Raw genomic sequence first — 10,000 nt, forward strand, 5'->3', positions numbered from 1 at the left:
AAAAAGACCAGAGGAAATTCAGCCTCATGGGATTGAACCGGTGCATCGTTTTAATCTGTAAACACACACACACACGCACACACACACACTATACAACACTGTGCCACATTTTATATTAACTACAAATACAGTAAAAAACTAGTTAGTTGTAGTGTATCTTGTCTAGAAAACTGCAGTGTGTGTGTGTTACACACACTTATGCATTCATGTGTTTGTCCTTAGATGCATTAGTATTGGTGTGTGTGTGTGTGTGTGTGTGTGTGTGTGTGATTAGTATTGGAGTCCTGACTCCGGTGTGTGTAGGGATGGCAGGTCCTGCCCCCAAGTGCTCTGGTTCAAGGTGATTTCTGACTACACACACATTAACATGCAGTCCGACTAAACACACACTCGCACATTGACATTAACATGCAATGTGACTGCACACACACACAGACACACACACACACACACACACACCTGCATTAACACAACGTGTGTGTCTCTCTGCTAAGTGGTTGCAGCTCAGTGCCGAGTCTTTTCCGCACTTTCATTATTTTTTTTGTGCGTGAGCCACAAGCAGCATGTCAAACACAAACAGGGTTTGACATAAAATATGAATTAGTCCCTCTGTCTGTCTGTGAGAGGGAGAGAGAGAGAAGAAAGGAGCCACCTTGCAAACCTCTGCACTCTCTCTCTCTCTCTCTCTCTCGGGTCGTCTGCAGTGACACATGGCCTGTCAGCGGGGGTCTGAGGAGGCTCTGGGTGATTTGATTACCCATGATGCTCTGTGGGGTGGACCGCGTTCAGGTGAAGGGCGATCAGCTGCACACAGCTGCTGACAGACCGACAGCCTGCCGCGGTCTCAGTGCTGGACTGCCAGTGTGTGTGTGTGTGTGTGTGTGTGTGTGTGTGTGTCAGGTCTGTATCTATACTTACTTCTAAACTGGTTCAAATCTACTCCTCCAACCTCTGGGCCGCAGGTTCGGATTGTTCCCGGAACTTCACCAGTCTGTCGGGGATGATCGAGTCTCCCGGTTTCCCCGACAAGTACCCCCATAACCTGGAGTGCACCTTCATCATCATCGCCCCGCCCCACATGGACATCACGCTGACCTTCCTGACCTTCGACCTAGAGAACGACCCCCTGCAGGGCTTGGAGGGGGACTGCAAATACGACTGGCTGGAGGTGTGGGACGGACTGCCGCAAGGTGAGTACCTGAAAATGGTTTCGAATACGCCATCGTACGTACTACTGAGGCCTGCAGAGCAGCCCAGATAACCCCGCCAGGTTCTCAGGAGGAAGGAGGGGCGGGGCCAGGAAATATCAGCCGCGGTAACCTTTATCAGGCGGGTAAAAATAGGGCGTGAATAATACAGCGACGGGATTTAATCCTCAAACAGCCTCCCTCCGTCTGCCCCCCACCCACATGTTGGGCTATTATTCCATCACACGCGGGCCGCGGACAGCAGCAGATGTTTCAGAGGCGGGCAGCGCTGCAGTTCACGCCCCCCGTCGCGTGTCAGTCCCTCTGCCATCATCACCCGCCGCCTGATATCACTATTATCAGCCCTCGCCTCGCCCGTACGGGCTCCTGTACACTCCAGCTAACTGCATTATCATTGGCTAATAATCCATCGCAGTTAATATTCACCTGTTCTCTAGCATCTTCTCAATTATTCAAATGCATGAGAATGAAAGGAAGTGCTGCTCCTCACAGAAAAATAACCACAAATGCCAAATGATGGTGATGAATCGGAACTTAAACCATGGTCCATGGTCTTAATACAGAATTACCTTCCACTCTTACATTTTAAAGTACTTCACTATGAATAGACAAAACATACTTTACAGTTATATAACTCCAGCGAGTATCTGCCAGGCCACCGTGCACCACAGAAAACGTTTCACCGACCAACTATAGTACATTTTTTAATGACTGTTCACCTTCCACTAAGTGGCTTCTGATTGGCTCAGATCCTCCATGTCCTTACCCAGTCACCAGCGCCTAATCAATGCAGCTGCTTCTTCATACAAAATGTGGATAGAATGATTGAAAATGTACTTGTCTATTTTAACCACCGTCACCACAGTTTGAGAACCAAGGCATCCGGGATTGTCTGCCCACTGCACACGGTGTATTCCGTGTTGATGAATTTGTTCTACTGGCATCTCATGAAAAGGGTCATGAAGCATTTTTCTTTTGCCCAGAAAGAGCCAAACTGTTCCTCTCAACTTGACTCGCCCGGGTTTACGGAACAATCGCTTACGCCGTCAATACCTTTCCAATTGGACTGAGAGCGGCGGAGGGGCGGAGGAGAAAACGAGTTTGACTAATGTAGGACTCATCGATAGCGAGGGCAGAGAAAGAAAGTTATTCCTCCTCCTCCTTCAAGGGCTCTCCATTTTTTTTAAGTATCCACCCTCTCAAAAAAAAAAAGAGGAGAAAATCGATGCGCCGATCGATGGCGGGTTATTTCTCTTCTCCGTACGAGTCAAAGCAGCCAGGGGGCCGGCAGGATGAATTCATTACACACACACACAGGGCCCGTGCTGCCCCCACAGCCTCCACACACACATCCGCCCACATATACGGATAAACCTCGTAAACTCCCGTTCACACACAGCAGAGCCACCGGCAGAATGCATCGTCCTGACCCCTGACCCCACCTCAGATCAGCAGCTGAGACCCCGTCTGTTCTGGGATCAGAAAAAAAAAATCACTTAAGGGCACTAAACCCAAAACCCACACTTTGTTACTGGGTGAGGTTGCTGATCCTGGGTCAGTGTTTTTTAATGCGGGTCCCAGATCACAGTGAAGACGGTGTTCTTGTTGGCAGTGGGACCTCTGATTGGACGTCACTGCGGGACGAAGATCCCTGCTGAGATCCAGTCGTCCACCGGCATCCTGTCTCTCTCCTTCCATACCGACATGGCCGTGGCCAAAGACGGCTTCTCCACCCGCTACAACATGACGGCGAAGGAAGTCAGCGAGAGTAAGTTCCACCCGTCCTGTCCACCTTACGCTGTGCTGGTCCCGCATCTCACTTCTCCGTCCTCTGAACGACAGGCTTCCACTGCAGCAACGCTCTGGGGATGGAGTCTGGGAAGATCTCAGATGACCAGATCAGCGCGTCCTCCAGCTTTTATGACGGACGTTGGTCCCCCCGCCAGGCCCGCCTCAACAACGACGACCACGCCTGGACCCCCAGTGAGGACAGCAACAAGGAATACATCCAGGTGAGCAGAAACCCACACCTTCACTAATCCTCAACCGTAATCCTGTTTGGAGACGTGTGTGAGACTAGGGGACAACAAAAAGGACACGATTTGCAGGAAACTTCACTCCAGCAGACTGACTCAGCACTTCAGCACGTTCGGGAGGAACGCAGGCGTGTCCCAGAACTGGGGACCAGGATGGCTTCAGGGCTCCCGGCGTTCCTGCAGAGTCCCAGCTGTTGCGTTGTGTTAACACCTAACACTGAAACCCAGTAACACACACACACACACACACACGGTGGTGTGATGACGGCCCCTCTGACGAACAGCTGACACGAATGCCACCGTGCCTCTAAGTCATATGTCTGACAGCAGCACGTGTCTCTGCGTTCTCCTGGCTCAGTGCGAGGACGCCCCACGTGACACACGTGGTCAACGTGTGTGTTTCATTTGGCCGTGTGTGTGTGTGTGTGTTTGTGTGACGCCGTTTTTGCCCTGAGGGTCGGAGCTCCCGGGAGGGGGAATGAGGTGGACGCTGGTAATGGAGTGGTGCAGGAGGACAGGTAATGTGGGGTTATTAGCGCCGGACACAGATGAGCAGGGACACGGGGGGACATCGATCCTGCCGCTGATAACCTCCATTACACCCTGCTGAGGAGAGGAGAGGATGTTATTACCTTCTCCTGCAGTCCTCCAAAAGTGGAACAGTCACAGAACATCAAAAGGACTTCATTCAGTAAAGTCCTCTTCCGGCAGAACCTGAGAAGATCCGCATTTCTCAACAGTTCGTAGGGTACGGAGTTACTAAGCGTGAAACAGCAGTAGGTGTTGAGGTGACGAGTTGAGGGAATGAATGAATAGGGAAGTGTTTGGAAGGTTATTCCACCCCTGAGGAACTGCTGTGGAGAACGTCTGAGACCAGGGTTGATCAGGTGACGTTCTGTCCTCAAGTACAGACCTTTTATTTGCCCCTATGTTCGTGAACTGTTCCGATGTTCTGTTCTACTGTGATTGGTTGGAGTGGGGCTTCTGCGCCAGGCTCCGCCCTCTTCACCCCTACTGAGGGAATCCATGTTTGTTTCTTTCTTTTTCTCCAAAAAAAAGTTTTGTGGTAACAGATTATTTGGCGCCATCTTTTTCTCATGTTTGAGACCAGAGTTAGAGGTTTGTGTCAAAGCGGCTCCAGGTACCGAACTCTCCTTATCCAACAACGGCAAGTTGAATTCAGGTGTCCGTGGTAAAGCGTCTTCTCTGTGTACTGATGATGGTGGACCTGCGAGGTTCTCACCTCTTTCCATCCCCTGCCTTCTCCAGGTCGATCTGCACTTCCTCAAGGTCCTCACTGGCATCGCCACCCAGGGCGCTGTGTCCAAGCAGACCATGAAGACCTACTACGTCACCAGCTTCAAGCTGGAGATCAGCACCAACGGGGAGGACTGGATGGTGTATCGTCACGGCAAAAACCACAAGGTAGGATTTTTACAGCTGGAATATGAAGGTTGGAGGTGTGTCTGTAGTAGGGGTGCAACGGTACTCTGTAAACTGGAGCAGTGGTGGTCTAGTGGTTAACGAAGCGGCCCCGTAATCAGTTCGAATCCCGATCCGCCAAGGTGCCACTGAGCAAAGCACCGTCCCCACACACTGCTCCCCGGGCGCCTGTCATAGAGCCCACTGCTCACTCAGGGTGATGGTTAAATACAGAGGACATGTTTCACTGTGTGCACTGTGTGCTGTGCTGCTGTGTATCACATGTGACAATCAGTTTACTCTACTTTACAATACTGATACGCCTGTATGGACAGCGGGATTTCCTTCCAGAAATGTCCTGGACGTTCAATTGCGTGAACTTCCATATTAACAGGCTCTGTTCTCTGTGGAGATCCTGTAAACCCAAGCCGGGCTCGGGCTCAATGGGCCGGGTTCACGCGGTGAACGTTCGGTCAGCAAACACGGTCCTTTCCGCGTGACTCTCTGCGTGTAAATTAGTTTTGCTGGTCGGTAAAAGTGTTTCGCTGCTTGTAAATTCCTACAGAAAATGTTAAGTGTTATTAAGTGTTCATTTGATTTGCATTAAAATGGATGCTGAGGAGGTGAAACGGAGTCTCGGCTCTGCCGATTGTTTTACACCCGATCATGTCCTTTCCCTCGTAGTCTAGCGCTCGTAGCGCGTGAAGAAATGTAAAAAGCTGGACTTTTAGGGCCCAACCACAGCTCATGTGGCTTGAGACGTGTAGAGCGGTCCTGTGGTCCAGGCGGGGGAGTCAGGTGTTATCAGCAGACGGCTCGCCACTGAGGACGCTGGGAAAACAGAGAGACGCGGCGCCGCTTGAAAGGAGAGTCTGGTGTGAGTCAGCTGGGAAAAATTCCAGAGTTCCTGGTCTAACAGGAAAACCAGAGAGCACTTCACTTCCCAGAGGCCTCTTCTCCACCTGGCCAAATGGAAAAAGCAGACAAACAGGCTCGGGAAACGGAAAACTCTGCCGATTCATGCAGCTCATGATTAGTTGCTTCGTATTATTGGGAATGTAATAAGATTGAGAAAAGGTCTGCATTTGGGAGATAATGTGGTTTGAATTTGGGTTTTTTTATTTGGTTAAGTTACGAATGATGGTTCCTATTGGTTGATGGTTCCTTGTGAACATGAACTGTAGACAACAGCAGGGATGGGTGGAGCCGCAGAAGGGCGGGGTGGCGGCTGGGTGAAACGGGAGGGAGGTGTCCATCGGGCTGGGGGGCTTTCTGTGTCACAACCCTCTAATCTCTTTCCGTCACCAAAAACCCTGAAAATCCATTTCGGAGTTGAGCACCCTGGCGGAGACATTTTTTCAATCCCAGGGCTGCTGTGGACGACCCGGGACCCCCCGCCGTCGACTCGGACCCCCCGCCGTCGCAGACGCCGCCTTAATCCGCTGGCAAATCGGGGCTTGCAGCCTCATCATCCGTGTGTCCTGCGCGGTTATGAGATTTGGCTTCATTAAGGACTATTCAGCTCTCCATGGGAGACCCTGCTCCAACATGGCGTCTCTCTCCACCGACGAGTGTCACCAGGTCACTCGGAGATGGTTCTGATGAGCTCAGTCTTGTGTTGTGTTGTCTTTGCCTGGGAAGAGATTGTATTTTTTCAGGATTAGGTTGTTAATATTTCTACATAGATCTAATAATAATAATAATAATAATAATATCTCTTTGTTTTACTCATTTACATGCAGAATAGTCTCTATTATCTCATGCTTTAGTAGCAGGTAAAGACTAGAACCTTGTAAGAAAATTTTACAATTTCATTTAACTATAACTATTAAAATATATAATAAGATCTGTTTATTGGCTCTCTTGACCTACGATTCATGCAGTGTTGCTTTCGCCAATGAAATATATTCATCAACAAACGTAATGGAAAAGAGGTGAGACGCCATGTAAACTTGTCAGGAATAGAGCATAATGGGAATTGTTAAGCGCTGGACGAGTGTGAGTGTGTGTGTGTGTTAGTGTTAGACTCGTTTGAAATACTTTTTAAACAAGTGGGTTTTGCTTAAATGATTTGAATTTGGCTTGAATTAATCTTCAGCCCTCGCTCACATCGTTCTTCTGTATTAAGAACAAGGTCAGCTAGATTCCGCCCGTGGTGATGGCCACCCATCTTTACATTTACATTTACGGCATTTACCAGAAGGCCTTATCCAGAGCGACTTACAATCAGTAGTTACAGGGACAGTCCCCCTGGGGCAACTTAGGGTTAAGTGTCCTGCTCAGGGACATGATGGTAGTAAGTGGGGTTTGAACCCGGGTCTTCTGGTTCATAGGCGAGTGTGTTACCCCACTAGGTTACTACCACCCATCTTCGTCTCTCCCTCCCCCTCTCACTTGACTCCGCCCATGGCCGGCCTCCTCCATCTCTGCAGAGGAGCCGCCTGATAAAGACGGCCTGGTGGTCCCACCTTTACAGGCCACACGGCGTCACGCTGGTTAGCGCGGGATTCGTATTTAAATCTGCGCAGAGATCCCGACGTCTTTTCAGGGGGACAGTTGGCGTGAACATAAAGATGCTTACTGTTGAGTGTGTGGGAGTTAGTGTAACGATTAATAATTGCATAAATCTAATACTCTTGTTTATTGCACAAAATCTGAATGAACAAATCTAATAAAATGTGTGTGTGTGTGTGTTCATACTTGGGATAATTGTACTCACTGTAGATGAGAACAAAGACGTAATGTCTCACTAGCTGCATTTCCACCAACCGTCAAACTGCACAAATAAGAAGAGTTCTAATAGAATCACTACAAATAAAAATGAAATGCTCAATTTCAGCCAGTTTACAGGTCACATGACCGGGTTGTAGAATATATGGCCGCGCGTTAAGTCTCCACTCTCCACCCACCTGGTCCAAGGGTAGACAGAGGACGATGCGACTGACGTGAGACACACACACACACACACAATGCTGTGCATGGGACCTCTCCCACGGCCCCCCGTTCAGCTACACCAAACTACATCAAACTAGCAGCAGCGCGTTACTGGTCACTGGTGTTGAGGACTTTGTCACGACATCTGGGGACATTTTACTATTTAAACAGCCCACACACACACACACACAGCAGGAGCAGCAGACACAACGGACATTTCAATAATTCAGCCTCTGTCTGCGCTGTGGTCCACACGTCTCATCAGGTCTTCTGTCACCACAGTGAGTGGAGCCGCCCTCACACGCCGAGAAGAGTGTGTGTGTGTGTGTGTGTGTGTGTGTGTGTGTGTGCACGTCCACCTCCACACCTACCAGTCAGTGCTGGTGTGTGTCAGCCCACGCCCCGCCTCTGAGGAGCAGGTTCTGTCCTCCCAACTTCAATTATTCATGGAACCGCTCTTCTAACTGGGACCAGTTCAGGTCTCCTGACCAGGAGTGCGTGCGTGTGGCGGCATGAGAAAGGAAGAGAGTTTTTTAGCTGACTGATGAAGGCTGCACGTTAACAGTGACGTCGGCCATGACAACACGCGTCCGGTGTAATAATCTGGTGTTAACCACAGCACAGCATCTACATACGCTGAACATACATTACAAACCGAGGAATAATATAATATTCATTCATATCTACATTAATACTCCACCTCATATAATTCCTGTATGTACCGCTACTTTATTATCTATAACTGCTTTAACTGTGACACGACTGACGACTGTCACGCATGTTACTTCCTCGTTCAGGAGCGTGTTTATCACTGTAGAGGGGAGACAGTTAAATGTGCAAAGATGAAGGATGTTTACTTGATATTCTTGTCAAGACAGTCTGGTCACGCACGCATGTTCTAACACCAAAAAAATTATAACAAAGAATGGAAAACTCGATTCATTTATTTCTGTATTTTATTTGTCGTGCTCGCAGCCGTTTTTTCTGGCTGTTCTTAATACTCAAACTTGCATGAACCCTAGCAACCCCCTAGAAAATCCTTAGCGACCACAACACAATTACAAACTTCATTATGAACGCCTGCTCCTGGCCACGCCCAGAAAAATTATTATTTCTTCATTTCATCCCTTCATTTGAACCTTGAAAGCCTGAACAATCATCTGTATTCACACCCAGGCAGCAGCCATGGGGTTGGGGGTGGTGGAGTGACTCAGGTGTGGGGTTACCTGTCAGTGCATGAGACACCGGTTCCCTGCCAACAGCTGCAGCCCTGTGGAAACTGTACCTGCGTCACCTGAAACCCACTGAGATCATGACGCTCTCCAGCAGTCCACTCAGCAGGAACATCTCAGAGCTCGACTGGTTTCCTGCTGTCACATCCCCCAGTTCAACCATCAGGATGCTGGAATTAAAGCGCCTGATAACCTGCATGTTGGTAGTGGGCGTGGTCACGTTCACTAGGAATTAAAGCGCCTGATAACCTGCATGTTGGTGTCGGTAGTGGGCGTGGTCACGTTCACTAGGAATTAAAGCGTCTGATGACCTGCATGTTGGTGTTGGTAGTGGGCGTGGTCACGTTCACTAGGAACTAAAGCGCCTGATAACCTGCATGTTGGTGTCGGTAGTGGGCGTGGTCACTTTGAATGGAATTAAAGCGCCTGATAACCTGCATGTTGGTGTCGGTAGTGGGCGTGGTCACGTTCACTAGGAATTAAAGCGCCTGGTAACCTGCATGTTGGTGTCGGTAGTGGGCGTGGTCACGTTCGCTGGAATTAAAGCGCCTGATAACCTGCATGTTGGTGTTGGTAGTGGGCGTGGTCACGTTGACTGGAATTAAAGCGCCTGATATTCTGTGTGAGAGAGCCATCAATCAAATTTGTTAATTAAAATATAATTATAGTTTGTCTTCTGTGCGTACCTGAAGAAGGCGTGGCTATTTTCTGATTTTCTGGTATTGGTTGGTGTGTGTTTGTTGCAGCTCCCCCATGTGGGTGTCTGGATTTAGCAGCAGCCGTGTGTTTGTCACCAGGGCTGTATGGCTCTGGGTGGATGTGACAGGCACTGCAGTGTGTGTGTGTGTGTGTGTGTGCGTGTGTGTGTGTAGTGTATTGACCTCCCTGTTAACTCGTACCCCTCACACCAGGAGGATTGAAACACACCCTGTGCTCAGAGTGGTGACGCTGTGCAGTAATGGGTTTGTAAGTCAGTGTTGAACAGCAGTGTTGATGTGTGTGTGCTATAATGTCATTAGTGTTACTATTTGCACACGTGGCAAGAATGTTTCAAGGTGCCCCGTGATCCCACTGGGGAAGACGTGTGTGTGTGTGTGTGTGTGTGTGTGTGTGTGTGAGTGATGGAGTGTGTGAGTGTGTGTTTCACACAGCTAGGGGTGCTGGAAGG

At 49.3% G+C, this 10,000-nt stretch overlaps 1 protein-coding gene across 2 annotated transcripts in view; it reads left to right on the top strand.

Annotated features, from left to right (window-relative positions):
* LOC114796671 (neuropilin-2-like) overlaps positions 1 to 10,000 on the top strand; it is a 49,020-nt gene that overhangs the window by 17,458 nt on the left and 21,562 nt on the right. For both annotated transcript variants that reach the window (XM_028991078.1, XM_028991077.1), the window contains 4 exons: positions 963 to 1,190; positions 2,821 to 2,976; positions 3,051 to 3,220; positions 4,514 to 4,669. In XM_028991078.1, coding sequence (XP_028846911.1) covers positions 963 to 1,190; positions 2,821 to 2,976; positions 3,051 to 3,220; positions 4,514 to 4,669 — 710 coding nt within the window. The remainder of the gene's footprint in view (positions 1 to 962; positions 1,191 to 2,820; positions 2,977 to 3,050; positions 3,221 to 4,513; positions 4,670 to 10,000) is intronic.

This window comes from Denticeps clupeoides, chromosome 9 (genome assembly GCF_900700375.1).
Source record: "Denticeps clupeoides chromosome 9, fDenClu1.1, whole genome shotgun sequence".
NCBI classification, from domain to species: domain Eukaryota; kingdom Metazoa; phylum Chordata; class Actinopteri; order Clupeiformes; family Denticipitidae; genus Denticeps; species Denticeps clupeoides.